Here is a 24,367-nt window from a genome sequence, read left to right on the forward strand (position 1 = left end):
TCTCCGAGGACTCTGGGCGGCTTACACCAAAGACAGTATACTAAATAGCATATTGCCCCCCAACAATCTGGGTCCTCATTTTACCTACCTCGGAAGGATGGAAGGCTGAGTCAACCTTGAGCCGGTGAGATTTGATCCGCTGATCTGCTGAACTAGCAGTCAGCCGAAGTAGCTGCGGTACTGCACCCTAACCACTGCGCCACCTTGGCTCTAGTGCGTTTATGCACGCCCCTTACAGACCTCTTAGGAATGGGGTGAGGTCAACAGTAGACAGTCTACGGTTAAAGTTTTGGGGGTTTGGGGAAGAGACCACAGAGTCAGGTAGTGCATTCCAGGCGTTGACCACTCTGTTGCTAAAGTCGTATTTTCTGCAATTGAGTTTGGAGCGGTTAACCTTAAGTTTGTATCTATTATTTGCTCTATTGTTGTGATTGAAGCTGAAGTAGTCATTGACAAGTAGGACATTGTAGCAGATGATTTTATGTACTATGCTTAGGACAGAGTGAAGACGGCGAAGTTCTAAGTTGTCTAAGCCCAAGCCTGGTGGCATAAAGTATTTTATTGCGAGCAGAGGAGTGGAGGACTCTTCTCGTGAAATATCTCTGGACTCGCTCAATTGTATTAATGTCCAGTATGCAGTGTGGGTTCCAGGCAGATGAGCTGTATTCAAGACTTGGTCTAGCAAAGGTTTTGTATGCCCTAGTTTGCAGTACAATATTACCAGAGAAGCAGCTACGCAAGATTAAAATTAAAACAATTAAAGATTAAAATTTGCAAGGTTTTACGCTGGAATTTTTCCAGCCGCTGTTGGAATCTGGTAACAAGCTTGTTTCCTGGAGTCAAATGGCCCCGTGGGGGTAATACTGAAAGGTCAAGCCAGGTCATTAGCCCTTTAGCCAGAAAAAAACTAAGAAGAAGAACTAGTTTACATAACCCACAGGCAAGGGCAGACAGTCTTAGTTCAACTGTCATCTGGAATTTTGAGAACATGTTAGAACAGGAGTGTCCAACCTTGGCAACTTTAAAACTTGTGGACTTCAACTCCCAGAATTCCCCATGCTGGCTGGGGAATTCTGGAAGTTGAAGTCCATAAGTCTTAAAGTTGTCAAGGTTGGACACCCCTGACTTAGCCAAGAAGGGGTGCCATTTTGAGCAATCTCTAAGTGGAGGAGAAAGAAATTTCTGGAGGGGTTCACTGGGCTTCTCTTGCCCTAGAACCGTGATGGCAAACCTATGGCACGCATGCCCAAAATGGCATGTGGAGCCATGTCGCCTGGCATGCACGGCATCGCCTGTTCTTCTTCCGGGTTTCTGGTGTGCATGCACGCGGTACAACCAGCTGACCTTTTTGCATGCGGCAGTGCAGGAAACTAGAAGAGCTGGTCTTCCGTTTTCCTGCATGAGCATGCGTGCTGGCCAGCTGATTATTGTGTGCGCATGCGCGCCAGAAACCCGGAAGAGTAGCTGGCTGAAACTGGAAGTTCAGTAGCTGAAACCGGAAGTTCAGTAGCTGAAACTGGAAGTTCAGTAGCTGAAACCGGAAGTTCATTTTCAGGCGCGCGCATGCGCCCTGGGGAGCTCCTCTTCTGGGTTGCAGCCCAGATGCACGCGCACTCCCTTTTCGGCACCGAGTGCCCTAGAACCTATAAGCCACAGCATCTAGGATATCCATATTGGACATCCCTGTGTTAGAGGCACTCTCTGAAAATGGTGACCATGGATCAACAGGCCAATCAGAGACCTTTGTCAGAAGGCCAACATGTCCTCTGCCACCATCTTTGGCCTTCCAAGAAAGCTTCTACTATTCTAGGGAGTCCCAAAGGTGTTTTCAAAAAGGCAACTACAGATGCATACATTGGGGGGAAACAAAACGACCACTACACAAACGCATGGCGCAACACAGGAGAACTAACGCGTGAGGACACAATTCAGCCGTCCATCTGAACATGAAAGAAAAGGGCTTCTCCGCAAGAAAGTCCAGTCCAGCCTGAATCCACGAGATCGGCAGCAAATAGATAAATTGATAAATAAGATAAATCAATACTTCCTACCTTTTCAAGGAGGGCGTTCTGCCAGAGGCGAAACATCATCATGTACGTCCTATCCCGGGCACCAAAGGAAGTGAAAAAGTGCTGGGAAAAGCAAATAAATAAATAAATAAAAATTGAAAAGTGAGATAAATCAAGAATTATGTGTTAAAAGATTGCATTGAAATATATTAGCAAAGAGAAAGAGATTCAGTGCACATGATATGGAGGTTGAAAACTCTATTGGAAGTTGAAAACTCTACCATAGCAAAGAAATTAGTGGTTTATACTGCGGTGGCCTAGAGGTGGAGGTCTTACCTCACAATAAGAAGGCTGTGAGTTCGATCCTAGGTAGAGGAAGATATTTCTCTCTCTGGGCATACTGAGAATATATCTGCTGAACAAAACTCTACATGGGCAACATGAAGGACATCCAGCTATTAAAACATTCTGCCCAGACATTCAGTTGCCCAGACTTCACCCCGCAAGAGATTATGGGGTCATTAAATGAAAATAAAAAAGATGTTGAGACTCTAGAAAGAGTGCAGAGAAGAGCAACCAAGATGATTAGGGGACTAGAGGTTAAAACATACGATGAACGGTTGCAGGAACTGGGCATGGCTAGTCTAGTGAAGAGAAGGACCAGGGGAGACAGGATAGCAGTCTTCCAATATTTGAGGGGCTGCCACAGAGAGGAGGGGATCAAGCTATTTTCCAAGGCACCTGAAGGCCAGACAAGGAATAATGGATGGAAACTGATCAAGGAGAGATTCAAGCTGGAAATAAGGAGAAATTTTCTGACAGTGAGAACAATCAACCAGTGGAACAGAAGTTGCCTTCGGAAGTTGTGGAAGCTTCGCCACTTGAGCCTTTCAAGAAGAGACTGGACCTGCCATCTGTCAAAAATGGTGTAGGGTCTCCTGCTTGGACGGGGGGTTGGACTAGATGACCCACAAGGTCCCTTCCAACTCTGTTAATCTGTAAAATGATAATACTGGGCCTCTTTATTGCATTATGTGCTTTAATTCATTTTCTAGCAGCTGGTTGGTCAGAAAAACAAAAAACAAAACCTTGTTCCAATGTGGTTTAAAGTTAAACTACTTTTCCCAGTTACCCAGCCAATGACAATGCCATGCTCGCACCCAAATTCTTTTAACCTTCCCCTGGCCATTCTTACTCGGAGTTTACAGGAAGGAGATTTCCCAACCAAAGAAACAATCTCAACGCTCCAAATTTCCAAAGCAAGATGGGACCAACAGGTGGAAAGTAGACAAATCTTCCATCAATAGATGGGAGATCGATCAATGTGGTGGACAACACCTTCCCACATCGTCTGCTCAGAAATAAAACAACACGGACTTGTAGCCTGCTTCTTTCATTCAAAGAGGGATTAGGATCTAGATCAGGGGTGTCAAACTCAAGGCCTGCGGGCCAGATCCAGCCCGTGATATGATTAGAACTGGACCGCGGAGCTGTCCTGGTGTTCTGTCTTCAGCTACGGACCCCAAAGAACGCAGCACACACACAAAGTCCGTTCAAACCTTAGTTTACTAAATAAACCAGTCTTTTACAACAACAGCTGTTAATTAATTGCATTAACAGCTGCCAAGAATTCAAAGAATAATAACTGAAAGCTTACTATGGTTGGCAGAATGCCCAGAAGCAATTTGCAGGAAGATGATAAGATAAGCAAGACAAGACACGAAGGTACGTGAAGGAAGTTGTTCCCTGCAAATTGCTTCAGTTGGCGTTCCTCCTTAAATAGGCTAAGGGAGTGGCCAATTAGCCCCAAGCCTTACTCTCGAGGAGATCTCCTCCTGAGGAACCACTCCTGCCTTTTGGCAGCTCTGCGCACCCGTGCATCGAGAAGAGGCTCCTCCTCTTTGTCCTCTTCACTTAAGGGAGCTTCTGAAGGCCCTGGCTGAATCCCCGCCTCTGGCACCACATCTTCTCCAGCCTCCTCACTGTCCGACTCGAGTGCCAGATGCACAGGCTGCTGGCGCAGCACCACACCAGTCTCCTCATTGTTGGAATCAGCTAAAAATCTGCACAGACCGCGTAGGGGCCACAACACCTGGAAACAGTAAAGGACCAAACTACAGTGGCTCGGCCCGGCCCAGGCTGACTGGGCACTGATCTACAACCTGGCAGTGGCCATCCAGGCCTGAACATGGTCAGCCTTAGATCCGTGAGGCCGGCCTGGAGCCAGCCTTGTCTGGCCCATCACAAGTGCCCTTTGATGTGAGCGACGTTGAGGGGGCCAGGTTGAGTTGTCCACGCCCACCCAGTTATGTGACCACCCAGCCACGCCCACCTGGCCCTTTGAGGGTGACCATAATGCTGATCCGGCCCTCAATGAAATTGAGTTTGACACCCCTGATCTAGATGATGTAAAGGCTCTGGGAATAAAAGATAAGCAGGAACTCTTCAGGGTGGAGACATGTTTTGCTGGCCATGCCCAGAAGGTACTCTGATTTTGCCAACAGTAAACAAGTTTTGCAAGGTTTTGCTTTGTCCCTAACCTTTGGGGGGGGGGACTTGTTTAACTGGTGGAAGCAATGAGACCAGAGAAGGTCAGAAGGTCCTACTACAGGAGCTCTAAGGCATTTTCAAGCTGTTTTTTAAAAAAACATGCATGTTTCTAGACAAACTGATCTTTGAGCATGTTGGTCTACTTGACTGTGAGAATTTAACACAGCTTCAGTCCTGTCCAAGATTCCCTGTTTTCCCCTCAACCCCCAGATTTGTCCTTCAGGGAAGTCTTCTGCTCTTGTCGGTGTCCAATGGGGAAGATTGTAAGAACATACCTTTTCAGTGTCTGTGCAAACTTGGATAGCATTAGGAATGAGCCGTGCAGTTTTCTCCTTGGTCATGGTGCAGATGTCCTTCAAACGGACAGTCAACTATACCAACAGATCAATGGTCAGAAGCATCATGGAGGGTGAGAAGAGAAGAGAAGAGAAGAGAAGAGAAGAGAAGAGAAGAGAAGAGAAGAGAAGAATAGAACAGAATGAAATTAGGAAAGAGTAGAGTAGAGTAGAACAGAACAGAATAGAATGAAATTAGGAAAGAGTAGAGTAGAGTAGAACAGAACAGAACAGAACAGAACAAAATTAGGAAAGAGTAGAGTAGAGTAGAGTAGAGTAGAGTAGAGTAGAGTAGAGTAGAGTAGAGTAGAATAGAATAAGAGTAGAATATAGTAAATAGAATGGAATGGAATGGAATGGAATGGAATAGAATAGAATAGAATAGAATAGAATAGAATAGAATAGAATAGAATAGAATAGAATAGAATTAGGAAAGAGTAGAGTAGAGTAGAGTAGAGTAGAGCAGAGCAGAGCAGAGCAGAGAAGAGAAGAGAAGAGAAGAGAAGAGAAGAGAAGAGAAGAGAAGAGAATTATTTATTGGCCAAGTATGATTGGACACACAAGGAATTTGTCTTTGGTGCATAAGCTCTCATTGTAGATGAAAGCTATAAGTGATAAATCATGATCACAGTCATCATAAAAATGCATTCATCATAAATCATAAGATACCAACACTTAGTGATAGGAATCAACATATATCGTACTAGGAAGCTAAATAAAACAATATAAACCATAAAGATACAAGCAACAAATTTACAAGGGGAGCAAATGCAAACTTTCAGGGTTGACCCATGGCAGGGGAAGTTAATGAGGTGGGATGGGGTGGGGTGGACTGGAGAAGACAACTCACCAAGGTTTCCCAGCGGAAGATGTTGCTGTAGAAACAGATCCAGTTTTCAGAGAGGTAGAGTCGACCTTGCAAGAGAATATCTCTTTGAAGGGCACAGGAGTAATCTGTAGGAAAAGGCAGAGGGAGTGACCATGAATGATGTAGCCAAAAGGATATAAATATTTATCAAGAACCTAAATAGAACTGGGTGCTGCTATACACGGTTGAAAGTAAACAGAGACATGTTGGGTTGCTTGCAGTCTAAACAACGACAGCAGAAAAACAAATTTGGGAAGGTGGACGAGGAAGATAAACAAAAGGGAAGGAAAAAGAAGTTTTTGGGGCAGCAGGAATTATTTAAGCGTCTTTCAAACAGGTGCCTGTTACAAAGGACAGATAAAGGTAAAGGTTCCCCTCGCACATATGTGCTAGTCGTTCCTGACTCTAGGGGGCGCTGCTCATCTCCGTTTCAAAGCCGAAGAGCTAGCGCTGTCCGAAGACGTCTCCGTGGTCATGTGGCCAGCATGACTCAATGCCAAAGGCGCACGGAACGCTGTTACCTTCCCACCAAGTGGGAAGTGGTCCCTATTTTTCTACTTGCACTTTTTACGTGCTTTCGAATTGCTAGGTTGGCAGAAGCTGGAACAAGTCACAGGAGCTCACCCCCTTATGCGCCACTAGGGATTCGAACCACTGAACTGCCAACCTTTCGATCGACAAGCTCAGTGTCTTAGGCACTGAGCCACCGCGTCCCTTCTTAAAACGAATTGGTACTATGTAAAAGTATGTTGAAAATCTGACCATGGATTCCAGTCTTCTCTCTCCTTGGTTAAAACGTCGATTGAATCAAAATTATTTTCAGCAAAGGTTCCACCAGAGTAGTAAGTCATAGGATTCCCCATTCCTCCCCTTATTAAGCTATGTTTTCATGCTTCCTATCATATTCAGGGAGAGCCAATTTGGGATGGGTTAAAAGCATCAGGCTAGAAACCGGGCGACTGTGAGTTCTAGTCCTAGTCCTGCCTTGGGCACAAGCCTGCTGGATGACCTTGGGCCAGTCCCTTTCCCTCAGCCCTAGAAAAAAGGCAATGACAGACCACTTCTGAAAAAATATTGTCCTAAACCTTTCCTCTCAAATAATAACGTATTGCTATTAAGTAAGAAGATCGTAAAGTGGGGAAATCTCTCGATAATCCATAAGTAAAGGCTACTTCCTCTTCCTGGGTCAAAGGTTGTTCCAAACCAGTTCTCGAAACAGATGGGTGACAAGGTTGGATGGAACCAAACAACTCCTGGCACCAGCCTTGTTTGTTGTTTTTAATCTACATTAATTAGTTTAGTTTACTTTACTTTATTGTCATTGCACCACGTACGACGAAATTAAATTCCCTCTTCAGTGGACATGATAACTATAAAAATAAAACCCAGACAAACATCCTTCACATTCTATGCAATTGAATTGAAAACCCCTGATGTTGCATTAATATTGCACTATACCGTAGAATTCAATATTTATTTATTTATTTATTTATTTATTTATTTATTTATTTATTTATTTATTTATTTATTTATTTATTTATTCAATTTATATCCCGCCCTTCTCCTAGTGGACTCAGGGCGGGATATAATATAGTTATCGCCCTGGGATAGAAGCTGTTTTTCAGCCTATTTGTCTTTGTTTGTATTATCCTGTACCGTCTGCCAGATGGTAATAGTTCAAAAAAAAAAGGGGGGGGTGCCCAGGATGAGATGGATCCTTAAGAAAGTTTTGAACTTTCTTAAGGCAGTGGGAGCTATAAAGCTCTTCCAAAGAGGGGAGAGGGCAACCCATGATCCTCTGGGCAATGACGTTGACCCTCTGGACTCCTGTCCTATCTGCCACCGTGCAATTGGCAAACCATACACAGGTGCAGTAGGTTAAAATACTCTCTATGGTGCAGTGGTAGAAGGTCACCGGCAGTTTTCCATTCAGTTGTTGTTTCCTGAGAAGCCTCAAGTAATATAATCTCTGCTGGGCCCTTTTGACCAGCGCTGCAATGTGAGCGTCCCAGGTCAGCTCCTCTTTTAGGATAACTCCCAGAAACTTAAAACTGGCCACTTGCTCCACTCGGTCTCCATTGATAAGCAAGGGCTGGATGTCTGATCTATTCCTTCTGTAGTTCACTGTAAACTCCTTGGTCTTATTGGTGCTAAGGACCAAGTTATTGTCTCCACACCACGAAAGCATAATTAAGTCAAGCTACACAATTCATTCAAGCTAAAAGCCACGATTTTCACGCTCGTGCACTCATAACGTCTAAAAACAAGAAGCGTCGGAGGCTTAATCTAGAATGGCCACTGCCGTTGGAAGGTGAAGGGAGGCAAGATCTGGCTGCAGAAATCCAGATAGCATTAAAGGTCGTCAAAGAGATACAGAAAACTTATTCTTTGCTGGCATCCAATCCTGGTGTAGATTTCGGCAGCCAAGATATTACACCAGTTAAGATCCACTAAAGAATCAAATCTTTGCTGTTAATTGTTAACCGATTTAAATGGAGTTTTATCAAGTTTCGCCCTTCACATAGTCATAGATTTAAAAAAAACCAAAACACTACTTCTGTTCATTGGAAAGGGGATATGGCCCGTTTTACTACTAGAGTTTGCTAATTAGTTATCCTTAACGGTCATTAAGTTGGCTCACATAAAGCTTTCTTTTCCTTGCCACTGGAAGTCAAGTTCCTCCTTCAATTACGAATCTAGTAAACCCGCCTTTAAAAAGTCACAGAAATGCAATATTGATTCAGACTTCGAGCTAATTAGGCGATAACGATTGTTGCAGGGCAAGAGGCACAATTCCCTGACTTTTAACACTTTGGAGGCCAAATTTTCCTTAAATATCAAAATGGATTTTTTTTTCAGGATTTGTTTTAAATATTGTATTAATCATAAATTCTTTGTTTGTTCGTTTGTTTGTTTCAGGCAAAAGTCTATCAGGAGTTTTTAGTCAGCGATAAAAGTAGATCCAGTCTTTTGTCTTTTCTCCAGTCGAACAAGTTAGAAGTTTAGTTTTCAAAATTTTTTAGAAAGTGGCGTAGTTCAAAAGAGGTTTAGTTTTTAAAATCTCCAGGCTTGGATAAGGAAATTCTCAATTGTCCAAGTCAAGATTATCCCAAAGGTGCTTTTCAAAAGGCAGCTGGACTTTCTTGTGGGGTTTTTTTTTTCCTTGAAAATGTTTCACTTCTCGTTCAAGAAGCTTCTTCAGAACGGAAGAAGTTTCTTGAATGAGAAGTGAAACGTTTTCAAGGAAAAACCCCAGGAAAGTTCAGCTGCCTTTTAGAAAAAGTGTTGTTGCTGAATCAAACCAGACGATCAAAACTGCTTGATACCTTGAATATCCCTATGTGAGAGAGGGTGAGATGGAAACATTTTCTTTCTGGGCAAAGAACAAATCTTTCTCCAGCTTCAACCGATGGGGTTGGCTTTTGTAACCCCGGAGAACCTTTGCCTTGTCACAGGCCTGGAAAGAAAGGAGGATTGTCTTACCAACAATGAGGCGCTCCGTTTCGGGAAGCTGCTTGAAAAGTTTCCTGAAGTCTTCATTCCGTTGTTTGTAGGTTGGACTCAATACCTGAGAAGAGTGGAAAGCTTGTTAGAAGGAAAGGGAGCTAAAGGAAGATCAGAGTAACAAGCTCGGGGAAATTCTCTAGTCTTTGTCTACAAGTCTTCCCCCTAAAATAAGCTCAACTCCTGGGAGGGAGGGAGAGGGAGGTAAAGAGAGAGGGCGGGAGAGAGAGAGAAGGAGAGGGAGGGAGGGAGGGAGAGGAGGGGGAGAGGGAGAGAGAAGGAGGGAGAGAAAGGGGAGAGAGGGAGAGAAAAGGAGAGCCTTGGTAGTACAGTGGTCTAAAGCACCCTGTTATTAAGACCAGCTGCCTGCAATTACTGCAGGTTCGAATCTCGCCAGGCTCAAGGTTGACTCAGCCTTCCATCCTTTCTAAGGTAGGTAAATTGAGAACCCAGTTTGTGGGGGCAATAAGCTGACTTGGTATAAATATACAAAAAGGATGAAGGCTATTGCTTAGCGCATTGTAAGCCGCCCTGAGTCTCCGGAGAAGGGCGGCATATAAATCAAATTAAAAAAAAAAGGGAGAGGGAGAGAGGGAGGAAGGGAAGGAGAGAGATGGAGAGAGACAGAGAGATTTGAAGTAAGCAAGAAAAAGCAGTTGATATGTAGACAGACAGACGATGATAGATAGATGATAGATAGATAGATAGATAGATAGATAGATAGATAGATAGATAGATAGATAGGATAGATAGGCAGGCAGGCAGGCAGACAGACAGACAGACAGAAAGATAGATATAGAGAGAGAGAGAGAGAAGGAAGGAAGGAAGGAAGGAAGGAAGGAAGGAAGGAAGGAAGGAAGGAAGGAAGGAAGGAAGGAAGGAAGAATAAATGGTCACGCAGAAGGACCATCCATTCCATCCCAATTATTGATGCCTTAACACGGAATAGTAAAGAAGGTTCTATCTGCACCAAACCATTATTGAACATTTTTATTAAAAGGAAAATCTTGTTTTGAGAATTGCATCCTCGTCATCCTCATCATTTCTCCTTCACACATCAACTGAGAGTAAAACACTAAAGCGATAGTAACAGGATTGAAACTGGCGAAACCTTCTGCGCATCTACAACAAGCCACTTCTAAGCAAGAGGGAGAAGAGCATCTTTAGGAGGCCCGTTCCGGACAGGACAACACTCACAGCTGGAATTTCTTCCCAGGCTGAATCACGATAATCTTCGGGAAAATCGTACAGCCATTCCAAGTGAGACAGCAGACACTGGTCCTCCAATTCTAAGAGAAGGCTCGAAAGAATCCCGCATTCGGAGAGGACCTCCATAGCTGCAGCAATGTCTTTCGTTCTTTAGTCTTCACCGGCACAAAGGACAAACGTCCTTCACTTTCCACAACAACTGTCACCAAAATAAGAAACTCACAGTGGGCACTTGCTTGAGGGCACTAGACCAATTTCCCCCATCCACTCATGTGTGAGTTTTTTTGGAGAAGTCAAGAGGGTAGAGAAAGCAATCCACCTCTGGTGGACAATTTAAGAAGACTACGTTTGTTCCACCTTTGTGTCCAATCACAGCTCCCTGGTTTCACCACGCTGCCTTCACAAAGGTGCCCCGAGCTGGAAGAACTCCAATGTTTCTGCTCTCTGGAAAAAAGTTGCATGCGGGATCAAGCTGTACGCTCTGAAGGGGATCATGCTTCTAATTCCAGAGGACTGAACGGTGTCAAATCTTCGCAATTCTAAAACTGTGGCGAGAAAGCATCAACCAAATCCGTCAGGAGCCAACTGCACTTCAGAGGTTTCTTCCAAAAAAAAAATCAATCTTGCAAGAATCTTCTCAAATCTGGGACTTTTATCTTTGGAGGAGCTGCAAATATTCCTTCTGGTTCGGAGTTCTCCCCTCTCTGAGTCCAGGATGAGCACAATCGTAATTTCTGAACTCACACACGGGGGACTTTCCTTGTTTCCTCTCTTCTCCGAAGAGACAGTTTTTGCTCTTGGTTTATTTATTTGTGGGTTTTTTTTCTACTTCTCGTAGAAGAAACGGGTGGAGAAAAGACAACGAAATGTTTAGCACATGCCTTACATTTCAGCCTCTGGGTGATTCTGTTGGCCAATGCCCTGGAGTAACCCAGCCTCGGCCCTCCCATCCACAACAGATGTTTCCTGTAATGCAGAGTTCCTGGGCCGAGTTTGTTTTGGAGGGTGGAGAGAAGACGACACCAGAGAGCCAATCTCAGAGCGTGAAATCCCAAATCCTCCCTCGCTGGGGAACTGTTTTGACTGAACAAGTTAGGCTCGCTTTGCACGGACCGTCGAGAACAGCGTGGATGGGTTCAGGGAGAAGAAACGAAGCTCCCTTCCACTCAGCTCTCCCTTTACCACCTTCTCTAGGAGGTAAATCAAGAACTTTGGAGAACTTCCTTCGCTGTTTGCTCACATCTTCAAATGAACCCCTTCTCGGTCTTTTCAAACTGATCCTGTTTGGCGGAAGTTTGAACTTGAATGACTCACTAAGAGGGGTAACTTAGGATCTGCAAGCGTGATACGAGTTGATAGTAACATGTAGGCCCAAACCAGGGATGAAATCCAGCAGGTTCTGGCAAACCAGTAGCAGTAAATTTTGAGCAGTTCGGAGAACTGGCAAATACCACCTCTGGCTGGCCCCAGAGTGGGGTGAGGTGGGAATGGAGATTTTGCAATATGCTTCCCCTTGAATGGGGAGGGAATGGGGATTTTGCAGTATCCTTCCCCCGGGAGTGGGGAGGGAATGGGGATTTTGCAATATCCTTTCCCCAGGAGTGGGGAGGGAATGGAGATTTTGCAGTATCCTTCCCCTGCCATGCCCACCAAGCCACACCCACCAAGTCACACCAAGCCCACCAAGTCACGCCCACAGAACCGGTAGTAAAAAAATTTGTATTTCACCACTGGCCCAAACCACGAACTGAAGCGAGGCGCACCCGTGTGTGAAATGAATATATCGGTCTGAAGCGATTCTGAGCTCTTTCCAGAAATTCCGATCCCCATTTTTGATAACTATTTGCCTCTCTTTGGTTTGAAGCAACTCAATAAATCCAGGAAATTTTTCCATGGAATGGAAAAGAATCATTACTGGAAGATGACTTATTATATACTTGTCATATGGCGCATTCACATCACATTTCGATAAAAACACAAGAGATAAAAATACAAAATACAAAAAATCTAAAATATTATAAACGTACATCTGGATTACAGATATAATTTTTCTTTTTGCTTCATTTGTCATAGTCAGGAAATCAGCAGTCTCTATTAGAGTTTCTATTACTCTAGCACTATATGTTGGATAGATGATTTAGGAATAAATGACCTGAAGGGTATACATTACATAATACGTAATTAGCTATCCAGGAGCCTGGATAGCTCAGCAGACTAATGCATTGTAATTAACATCCAGCTATCTGCAATTACTGTAAGTTCGAATCTCACCAGGCTCAAGGTTGACTCGGCTTTCCATCCTTTCTAAGGTAGGTAAATTGAGGACCCAGTTTGTGGGGGCAATAAGCTGACTTTGTATAAATATACAAAAGGATGAAGGCTATTGCTTAACGCATTGTAAGCCACCCTGAGTCTCCGGAGAAGGGTGGCATATTAATCAAATAAAAAAAATTAAATAAAATAAAATAAAGGAGAATATTTGCAGCTCAGGGTTGAGATGAGGGGTCCTTGGTGCTCTCTGAGCTTGCTGCTTTTCTTGCAGACGGTTTCATTACCCAAACTTCAGCTGACTGTTAGCTGCAGTTCGGCAGTTCAAATCTCACTGGCTCAAGGTTGACTCAGCCTTCCACCCTTCCGAGGTGGGTAAAATGAGGACCCAGACTGTTGGGGGCAAGAGGCTGACTATGTCAACCACTTAGAGAGGGCTGTAAAAGCACTATGAAGCGGTATATAAGTCTAAGTGCTATTGCTATTGCTATTAACAACTTGCAGTGATTCGCTTTCTAACCACAGCAAACGGGGCAGAACTCCCTTAACAAATGTCTGACTTGGCTACAGAAATTTTGGGACTCCATTGCAGTCGTAAGTTGAGGACTACCTGCATTTGCCCTTGCTGTTTGGGGTGGGGGTGGGAGTAAAGCCAACTTCATGGTTTACATAGGACACCAGCTGCTAAAAGCAGCCTTGGTCTACCCCCAGGTGAAACCAGAGTAACTGGTAGATGGTAGATGGAACACGTATGAAAACAATGGAGTCTTTTCAGTGCTGGATTGATTGATGGGTGGGTGGAGGGATGGATCGATGGAAGGATAGGAGAAACTTCAGAAAGATGTTTATCTCTCTCTCCCTGCCCAAAGTGGAAGTCAACGGCCCTTGGAGAAGCAGGTGTAAACATTAACTCTACCGCAAACAGGAGGAGCTGGGACAGTCTGGTACAGGAAGAGCAGAAAGTTAATGACTGGGTGGTGTTGAGATGGATGACGTAGCAGGAGACACAATGGCTCGGTCTCTTGGGTTGGTTGACTTCCTTCAATGCAAGGCGTTTTTGCTCACGAAAAACCCAGCCGAACGCGGTAGGAGGAAATCAAAAGAGGGCACGGGACAGACGCGGTGGCAGGTGGGGAATCTGCCCCAAGTCAACAAGAACCATGGGAAGGGACGAGGGTCATCAGATCCAAGAGTTGTGAATCACGAAAGGGTAGAGAGCGGTCAGAACACGAGATGGTGGGAAGGAGACGCTACCGTGCGGATCTTAAGAAAAACTAGAAGGCGAAGGGAAGAATTTCAGGATGGGGATCGTTGTACCGTAGCTCAGCTTTATAAAAAAACAACAACAACACACCTATTTATGAGTGCAAAACACACACAATTATCCTCTGATGCTTTTGTTTTATTTGCACTGAGCCAAAGGCCTCGGTTACAGGTATCGGCAGATGACGAGCCAGCCAATAATACTGGAATACACTCAGTCAGAAACATATTTAACAGAATAACAAGAGTCGGAAGGGATCTCGGAGGTCTTCCAGTTCAACCCCCTGCTTTGCGATCTACGGGGCAGAGGGTTCCCCTGTATTTCACACCAGTTAAAGAAGGCATTAGTAGGTATTCATTAAGATAGGCTCTAATGTGAAAACTTTTTCAAATAGGCCCAAATATTTATTTATTTGTTTGTTTGTTTGTTTGTTTGTTTGTTTGTTTGTTTGTTTGTTTCCATTTCTCCAAACAGGACTCAGGGCGGTGAACAGCCAAAGTAAAAAACAGAACATACAAAATTTAAAAACAGTTTAAAATAATTAAATATTTTGGCCGTAAATTAAAACAACCCAATTTAAAATCAATTTAAAATTTAACTCAAGCCAGCCCAGCTAGTTGAAATAAATAGGTTTTCAGGGCCCGACGAAAAATATATATAAAATATAATGCCTTAAAAAGAGAACAAGTTGCATTCTTATTAAGTCACCGAGTCCGTTCGAAGTAGTAAGTCACAAAATAAATGCACTCTAAATTAATCCCCAGCTACCGTGTTTCCCCGAAAATAAGACCCTGTCTTATATTTTTTTGAACCCTGAAATAAGCGCTTGGCCTTGGTCCATGCAGATGGCCCTGGCCCCATCTCTGCCTCTGACGCAGAGCTCTCATCCGGGCCTTCCCCTGACTCCAGGACTGGCCCATTGTCCTCCCCAGCCTCCTCACTGTCCGATTCCGCTGCCCGCTCCTCAGGCTGCTGGCGGACCACAACAGGAAATTCCGAGTTCTGTTACAGTCTTAAGTCAAGGACCTCCCGTTTAGTCACCCACCCAACACAGCAAATCCTCATGGGGAGTGGGCTACAGAGACAGCTACGAAGCTGAGATGCCTGCTAATATCGAGGCTGACATGCTCAAATCAAGTTAAAATGGTCAAAACATGCAAAAGAACATGTTTCTAGCTAGGCGGATAGCGCTTGGACGGACACAAGATTCTACCAATGAAAGCCTACAGGGGAAGATTTGCTTGAAAAGTCAAAGGTGAGAAGGTGAGAAGGTGGGAAGGTGAGATGAACTTTTTCTGCGGCTCAGAAAGTTCATGGGAACCATAGGGATGGGAAAGACAATTAGCAAAAGGGACATCACAACAGTAAGGAAGGCTGGTAGGAAATCAAACCACCAGCAAAAAAAACTTGCAAGAATAGAGCTGGGTGCCATCACTCATTTACCATCAGGGGTCTCCTAAGAAGGTACAAGGTCGAAAAAGATCTGACCCAATCAATGTACTGTCCACAGAATGTGGAAAAAATTAAAAAAAAAGAAGGTACAAGTTCTGAGTCCATTCCAAGGCAGAGGTTCTACAGCTCTGTACATAATTTATTTTATTTTATTATTTATTTTGTCACATTTCTATGCCGCCCAACTCCCAAGGGACTCTGGGTGGCTTACAACAAAGAATAAAACAATGCGAACAATCCCATAAAAAACGTTAAAAACATTAAAAATTTTAAAAATGTTAAAACACATGCACTCTAATGGTTTTATTAATACCTGTGTTTTCCTGAAAATAAGACCCTGTCTTATATTTTTTTTGAACACCAAAATAAGCTCTTGGCCTTATTTTCGGGGAGGTCTTATTATTTTGGGGCGCGTGGAGCAAGACGGGGTTCCTCTTGCCATCTTACCTGATTTCCAGCTCTGCATTTAAATATTTTCGGGAAGGGCTTATTTTCAGGGGGGGGAGGCTTATTTTAGTGCATGCGCTCAAAAGCCCGATTGAGCTTACTATCAGGGGAGGTCTTATTTTCGGGGAAACAGGGGTAATAAGCAGTGGTGGGATTCAGCCAATTCGCACCACTTTGGGAGAACCGGTTGTTAACTTTCTGAGCAGTTTGGCAAACTGGTTGTTGAAAGAAATCATTAGGGCAGAGAACCGGTTGTTAAATTACTTGAGTCCCACCACTGGTAATAAGTGACCCACACAATCAACAGAAACGTTAGTTGAATTTCTTTTGGGATTTGAGAGGCGTCTCTCAAATCTGAGTAGTATCCAGAATTCTTTTTTTAATGTTTCATTTCAGACTATTAGAATTATAAAATAGAACCAGGCAGCCTTTCGGGACTCAAGAGTGAAATAAAAAAGTTTTTGACATCTTGGATTTATGGGGGGTGGGGGAGAAGGAATCCAGCCCTATTCTATCCGCACTGTTTTCATCTGGGGGAGGACGAGCGGAAGGACGAGGAAAAAATTAAATCCAGCGACAGAGCAGTCTTTGCTTACTCTTCGGATGTGTTGTCTTTCATGCTGAAGGTACATGGAGGAGAAATAAATAAAATAAGAAGGACAGGACAGGTGCTGCTTGCTTTACATGCACGTATGAAATACAAAACCCGTCACCAAATGTTAGCCAAACCATCACCTAGTCTTCGAAAGCAATTGCAATGTTTTTTTGGCTTGAGCCATTCAACTTCTTAACATCACACCGATGATTAGTCCTTGCTGGAAGATGTTTTGGGAGGACCATCTATGAAAAGATACTTGGGAGGCCTTAATGGCCGCTACACTGGTGTTCTGAAAAGGAAATTACGGTTGGAGTCTACTTGACCGCTGTCAATCATGATAAATCTCCTACGATACAATTACTCAAGTTGTACAAATGTTATTACTTAGTAACGCGGCAAGCGGCTATCACTACGAGCCGATTTCAACACTGCCATTATCGTTCTCGCTAGAGGTTAAGGTGCTGGACTAGGTGTAGGGAAATCTAGGCCTTAGGCACAGAAGCCAACTGGATGACCTTGGATTATTCTCAATCTCAACCTGACAAAGATGGTCTGAAAATGATGGCCAACATACACACATGGGCTTGTTTGTGTGGTTGTCGAGAGTTACATTATGACTTGAAGACAACAACGTTTACATGCTGTACACACACACCATCTAGAGACATAAAGGAAATAAAAGAATTCAGATTGAATTCTTCCGTGTTTTCAAGGGACTTTCCTCTTTACACAAGGGACATTATATAAGATACTTAAAGACACAGTCACAGTAAATTTGTTTTATAGTAAACCTGGATTGGCGCCAGGTTTTTGTTGTTTTAATGTTTTTAAGGTTTTTTTATTTTATTTTTTAAAATTTTTATTACATATATAAACACACAAACAACACATACACATACACATACAAATGTGACAAATACGACATTAATAACATAAATGACATCTAAACAAAGTGTCTGATTTTATCCGACATCAATAACCTAAATTCCTCAATATATATTCCTTCCTCTCGTCTTATATAATGATATTATTTTTTAATCTTTAATTATGCGTTGTTATATCTTATTTGGTACAGAATTTTGTTTTACTGTTTTAGGATCCTCTTTTGGTTTTGTTTTTCCCCTCTAACCATTGATACCACCTTTGCCAAACCAGGTAGTAGTCAGATTCTTCCTTTTCTTGAATTTCCTTGGTGAGTCTGTCCATCTCAGCACATTCCATGACTTTAGATATTATTCTATCTTGTGTTGGGACTTCTTCCAATTTCCAATTTTGTGCATAAGTGATCCTTGAGGCAGTCAAAATATGTATATTGTTTCTCTGTCGTAATTACTTGTAAATATGCCTAATAAATATGTTTCCGGCCTTAGTGGTACTTTTTGGGCTATTATTTGTTCCAATTGGGTTTTGATATTATTCCAGAATTGTTTGGCTTTGGGACACGACCACCACATGGGGTAGTATGTCCCTTTTTGTGCTTTGCATTTCCAGCAGAGTGAATTAATGTTTTTAAGTTTTAACTGGTTGTGTTTTTATAGTTTTTTACAACGATTGTATACAGGGGTGGGCTTCAAAAATTTTAGCAAGGGGTTCTCTGCCCAGTTGCTGAGTGGGTGTGGCCATGGTGGGTGTGGCCTAGTCAGCCTCCTGCACCATGGTGGTGGGGGGTGTTTTTGCCCTCCCCAGGCTCTGGAGGCTTTTCTTGAGACTCCGGGAAGGCAAAAACGGCCTCCCCAGGCTCCAGAGGCCCTCTGGAGGCCGGAAATGGTTTTTCAAAACTTCTGGTAGGCCTGTTTCTCGCCCTTCCCAAGCCTCCATTCTCACCCTGCACTTACCTGCATCCAAAACGGGCCGCGTGGGGACTCCTGGGAGGGGCGGGGTGGGGTGGGCGGGGCCAGCCAGGAGTGGGATTTGGGGGTTCTCCAAACTGCACAGAATCTTAGCTAGAGGTTCTCCCGAACCCCTACGAACCCCCAGCAGTCCACCTCTGATTGTATACAACAATTTTAATTCTTGATTGGGAGCTGACCAGAGTTGGCTGAAAGATGGGCAGCTGCATAAATGTTTTCAATAAATAAATAAATAAATTGATCTGATTTTTTTTTTTTTAAAAAAAAAATCAAATAAAGCTGACGGTCACTGGTCTGTTTTAAAAAATATAAATGAAATGACAAATCAAATAGTCAGACTGAAGGAAGGACTAAAAATAGAGAGTGGTCTGCTTCCCCAGGAAATTATATCAGAATGACAAATTTTGGGCATCCAAACTCACAAGAGCGAAGAAGAGTGTAACAAATTTAATTCACTTGGCACACATACAAAGGGATGGATATCAGCAGTCTATTTCCATGCTTTTCGTGGCATAATAATGTAAGCCAAAGAAGGTTGCTGAATGGAAAGCAAAAAAAAAAAAAGAGAGAGACTTCCTAAGAAGAATTAGTCCACCGCAGGGGTGGGTTCTAATTTTTTTTACTACCGGTTCTGTGGGCGTGGCTTATTTTGTGGGCGTGGCTTGGAGGTCATGTGACTAGGTGGGCATAGCTAGCTAGTCAGAGTCATTTCTGGAAGGTCCTCGCACTTACAACCAGTCCTCGCACTTACGACCCGACTCATTTGTTTGCTTTTAACACTGATCAGCTGTAGGACGGCCCTTTGAAGCCCCGCGGCAAGAGTTTAAACAGTTTTTTTTTTCCCTCTAGTCATCAGCTGGGACTCAGGAGGCAGCAATAGATTGGGGGTGGGACCAAATAAGAGGTAAGAATAACGTGGGGGGGGGGCGGGGGGGGAGAACCGGTTCAGTGACGTCATATCATCACCGCTACCGGCTCGGCCGAACCGGACCGAACCAGGAGGAACCCACCACTGGTCCACCGTGGGATCAATTCACCACCTAGGAAAACAGATCTTAAACATGCAAAATGCAGAGAGCACATTTCAACTTAACAAACAGAAACACAAAACAGTTCCTTTGTGTTTGTGTCATGGCCCAGAGGTGGGTTTCAGCCGGTTCTGACCAGTTCTGGAGAACCGGTGGCAGACATTTTGAGTCGTTCGGAGAACCAGGAGTGAAAATTCTGATTGGCCCCCACCCCCATCTATTCTCTGCCTCCCAAGTCCCAGCTGATTGGGAGGAAATGGGGATTTTGCAGTAACCTTCCCCTGGATTGGGGAGGGAATGGAGATTTTACAGTACCCTCCCCCTGCCACGCCCACCAAGCCACGCCCACCAAGCCACACCCACAGAACCGGTAGTAAAAATAATTTGAAACCCACCACTGCCATGGCCCCTTTGCAGCGGAAACTCTCCGATAATCTGAACATTATCTCCTGTTTTGTACAAACCATGATTTAAAGTTCAGAAGAGGCCAAGTTTGTAAACAGTAACAGAGTTGGAAGGGACCTTGGAGGTTATCTAGTCCAACCCCCTGCTTACGCAGGAGACCTATGCTAGGGATTCGAACTGCCGAACTGCCAACCTTTCTGATCGACAAGCTCAGTGTCTTAGCCACTGAGCCACCTAGTCAGGTTATTGTTTAACCAAAAGTTAAAATAAAGAAACTTGTTGCTTTGATATTTAAGGAAGAAAACCACATACAGGGGGGGAAAAGATTTGCTGGAGTCTTGGCTAAAATGTAAGACACTGCCTGGGGTGAAAATAATTAACAAATGTTTCTTCTATTTAGATCCAGAATTTTTCATGTGGTTTTTTCCCCCCCCCCCCAGGAAAAGAATCCAATCAGGCTCCCAACATACATTCAATTGATGCTTATGAAAGTTAATTCATCAGCCTTTCCTACCTAACATCCTTAAAGGAGCCCTGGTAGTGCAGCAGACTAAAGCACTGTTATTAACATCAGCTGCCTGCAATTACTGCAAGTTCAAATCTCACCAGGCTCAAGGTTGACTCAGCCTTCCATCCTTTCTAAGGTAGGTAAAATGAGGACCCAGATTATGGGGGCAATAAGCTGACTTTGTATAAAATATACAAAAGGATGAAGGCTATTGCTTAACGCATTGTAAGCCGCCCTGAGTCTCTGGAGAAGGGCGGCATATAAATGAAATAATAAAAAAAAAAGGTGGAAAACAGAAAATCCAGGGACAAAAGGAAAGAGCGTATTAAAAATTGCATAAAATAGAACATTCGTTCCCTTCTGAATACACCCACATATTCTACTTCTGATTTTCTGACTATTTGGGCTCGACAAAATTTGCCCATTTTTTTTTTTCTAAGGCCCTAGCAAAAAAATTCTGGTAGCCTCTTATCTGCCTGATCAATTTGATTTAAAAAGTGTTATTAAAGTTTTCTTATGCTGCAGCTCACTTCATCAGAGGCGCAACGAATCAGAAAAACGTGAATAAAATGGGCTCGTTAGAAAAGAGACCATGTGATTCCTTTTGATGTTTTGCAACCACAGAGGCTAAGAATCTAGCAGTCACAAGGGGCTTTTCACGCAGAAGAATATCTATGATTTCATAGACGGTTCTTGTTTAATAAAAAGCTAAGCAACATAAGAGCCTTGGTGGTGCAGCGGACTAAGTGCTGCTATGTAGCACTTAGCTGCCAGTTGCCTGCAATTAGTGCGAGTTCAAATCTCACCAGGCTCAAGGTTGACTCAGCCTTCCATCCTTCCGAGGTAGGTAAATTGAAGACCCGGATTGTGGGGGCAATAAACTGACTTTGTAGAAACATCGCTTATGGGGGCGGGGGGGGGGGGGGGCAAAAGCCCTAATAAGCAGGTATATACAAAAGAATGAAAGCTATTGCTGTAAGTGCATTGTAAGCTCCCCTAAGTCTTCGGAGAAGGGCGACATAGAAATTGAACTAATAAATAAATAAATAAACTCCAAAATCTAGACTCATTTTGTATCCTTCTTTTCATGCTGAAGAGTGAAATTGCAAAAGCTCATATCTTCTCAACCATTCTTCCCTCCATGCAAGCCACAAGAATTTATTTATTTATTTAAAAAAAAAGGCTGAAATACTTACATTGTACCAACTCTGGCTTTTCTGTAAAGAGAAAACAAAAATAACAAACAGAGAGAGAGAAAAAAAAACACACAATTAGTATGGAAGTTTCAGGAGTAGGCAAAGGAAGAAGAATGGGGTGGGGAAAATCACCCAAAACTTTGGAAATATTGGCTAACATTCCTGAAACAAGACATGATGGAGAAGCCAAACAGAAATTTCATGGCTTCTAGAAAAGACTTGTAGGTTTTTAATCCCAACTTGTTGGCCAAATTAGAACATTGATTGTCAACAGCAATTGATCCCAAGTCTCACCGAAGAACTCATAATTTCTTAATTATCATAATTATTACACTCATAATTTCTTTTTAAATCAGGAAAATCCAAGCACCAATCAACTCCCTTTCATTTCTGAGCTTTTATATCAAACGCCAAATATACATTAGAAGGGACACAAAAGGCCATAACTACACATCTTGAAGCTAGAACCTGTGGCCTGTGCTGCAACACTAGAGGTCCAATTGGATGTGTTGTGCAGACTTGGAAAAATGTGTCCCGTTGCTTACTCATGTCAGATATTAATTTAATTGACAGAAACGATCCGGCCAATGATCTTACATTTATTTATCTCTGGGGCTCACAGTAAGGTATACAAGATATAGAAACGGCAGGAAGTGGGTGTCCTTGAAGAGAATTTTTGAGGTTTAATCGGATTGCCAGAACCTGTCCGATGTTGTGTAAAATTCTTTGGTTGGGTTTTCAAGAGTTCTGCCTGCAGGAGAATAAAGGCTCATATAAAGACCGGGGCAGAATTGAAGGGAGTGTATTTATTTTTTTTTATTTTTTATTTTTATTTAGACTTCTATACCGCTTCATAGTGCTTTACAGCCCTCTCTAAGCGGTTTACAAAGTTAGCATATAGCATATTGCATTAGCATTACCATATTGCCCCCAACAATCTGGGTCCTCATTTTACCCACCTCGGAAGGATGGAAGGCTGAGTCAACCTTGAGCCGGTGGAGATTTGATCCGCTGATCTGCTGAACTGGCAGTCAGCTGAAGTAGCTGCAGTACTGCACTCTAACCACTGCGCCACCTCGGCTCTTCGCATTTTGGGGTGACACAGCAGGCAAATGTAAACCACCCAATTCTCTCAATCTGTTTATGTCTAAATGGCATCTATTCATCGACGTCTTCGACTCTGGAGTGTAAATCATTTTTATGTCTTTATGTTTCTTAGGCATCGTTGCTGCTACAGAGAAAAAGTCAACAAGGACAACCAATTGGGATGGCCTGTTTTGTTTTGTTTTTTTGTAAAGTTGTGGTTTGGGAGAGTTTGGGGGGAGGAAATGCCTTCCACGGCTAAGCCTACATTCACTTCCGTTTACTTAACTAAACAATAGACACAAAGACAGCTTCTTGGGCTCTTCAGGTGTGAACAGCTTCATATAGATCTCAGCTTAGTTTCTTTCAGCCTAAAACAAAGGATGATTCAGCCTGGTTGAATGTGGCAACTTTGAAAAACACACACAAAAAGGAGGCAAATTCAGGCTGAGGAAGAGAATCAAAACGTAGTAGTGAGAAGCAGAGATGGGTTCCACTTACCTTTACTACAGGTTTGCAACGGGAGCGTCATCATTGATGACGCTCTGACGTCATCAATGATGATGTCAGAGCGGGTGGGCGGAGCCTCCCGCCACCATTACTACCAGTTCGCAAGAACCGGACTGAACCGGGAGCAACCCACCACTGGTGAGAAGGGAGCCAGAGCCATCAAAATTGCAAGCCAATCTTGCGAACCGGTAGTAATGGTGGCGGGAGGCTCCGCCCACCCACCCCGATGTCATCACTCATGATCTGTGCATGAGCAGAAGCGCGCACGCTCCCGTTGCGAACCGGTAGTAAAGGTTAAGTGGAACCCACCCCTGAAGCCAACCCTGATTTTCAACTCAGCTCTCGGACTCCGAGAGCTAAGATGATGCTTGCGTTCGCTTCAGCGTGGATTTCAGACGGACTTGGATGAAATACGCCCTATTTTGTTGATCGGTTCCAACCCTCGGATCCACCTTGGAGAAATATTCAGAAATGAAAGTTATCCAAAGGATAGGCTTTTACGGAATGTGCCCTTATCCTTGTTTATTCCAAAGGGTTTTGGCTCCCGGTCATTTTCCTGTGTTTTAATTGAGTGTTAATTTTTGAGTTCCCGAAAGATCTCTTTTGAGAGTTGATTCTTGAGATGGTTTTTTTTAAGAGTCCTCAAGATTTCCTCGGTGCAAACAAGGTCCCTTCTGACATTAGAAACTGCAGGCTAGAGAAACAAAACAAGGGGCATATTTCATGACTGCAGATCTCTATATACAGTATAATAACTTCCCCTCCCTTGGGTGGATTGCAAATGTTCTCACTCTGATGACACATACGTCTTATTTGGTTTGGCCTTATCGGTTGCAACTAGAGCTTTACTGCCCGTTTTGGACCTGATTAGCAGGGAGGAGTTTTTAATGGATTGTATCTTGTATGCAGACTCCCTACCAAGGACACCTCTTTTGAAGAACCCCATGGTATGTGGTTCTTTTTTGATTTGATTTAAATCCAGCCCTTTTAATGTTTGTAAGCCGCCCAGAATCACCCTTAGACGAGATGGATGGCACATATATAATAAAATAAAAAATAATAGAGTAATAAAATAAAATAATAGAAAATAGAGCCTTGGTAGTACAGTGGTCTAAGGCACCCTGTTATTAAAGCTGGTTATTACTGCAGGTTCGAATCTCGCCAAGGCTCAAGGTTGACTCAGCCTTCCATCCTTTCTAAGGTAGGTGAAATGAGGACCCAGTTGTGAGGGCAATAAGCTGACTTTGTATAAATATACAAAAGAATGAAGGCTATTGCTGAGC

At 43.3% G+C, this 24,367-nt stretch overlaps 1 protein-coding gene across 3 annotated transcripts in view; it reads right to left on the reverse strand.

The window, feature by feature from the left end:
• The window catches only part of GRAMD1B (GRAM domain containing 1B), a 209,590-nt gene that overhangs the window by 24,410 nt on the left and 160,813 nt on the right, over positions 1-24,367 (reverse strand). For all 3 annotated transcript variants that reach the window (XM_070952207.1, XM_070952208.1, XM_070952209.1), the window contains 5 exons: positions 21,492-21,512; positions 9,246-9,330; positions 5,745-5,848; positions 4,835-4,930; positions 2,052-2,132 (listed from right to left, as the gene is read on the reverse strand). In XM_070952207.1, coding sequence (XP_070808308.1) covers positions 2,052-2,132; positions 4,835-4,930; positions 5,745-5,848; positions 9,246-9,330; positions 21,492-21,512 — 387 coding nt within the window. The remainder of the gene's footprint in view (positions 1-2,051; positions 2,133-4,834; positions 4,931-5,744; positions 5,849-9,245; positions 9,331-21,491; positions 21,513-24,367) is intronic.

Source organism: Pituophis catenifer, unplaced genomic scaffold (assembly GCF_029215685.1).
Source record: "Pituophis catenifer annectens isolate HBS135680 unplaced genomic scaffold, rPitCat1.0.hap2 SCAF_12, whole genome shotgun sequence".
In the NCBI taxonomy this organism is placed as follows: Eukaryota; Metazoa; Chordata; class Lepidosauria; order Squamata; family Colubridae; genus Pituophis; species Pituophis catenifer.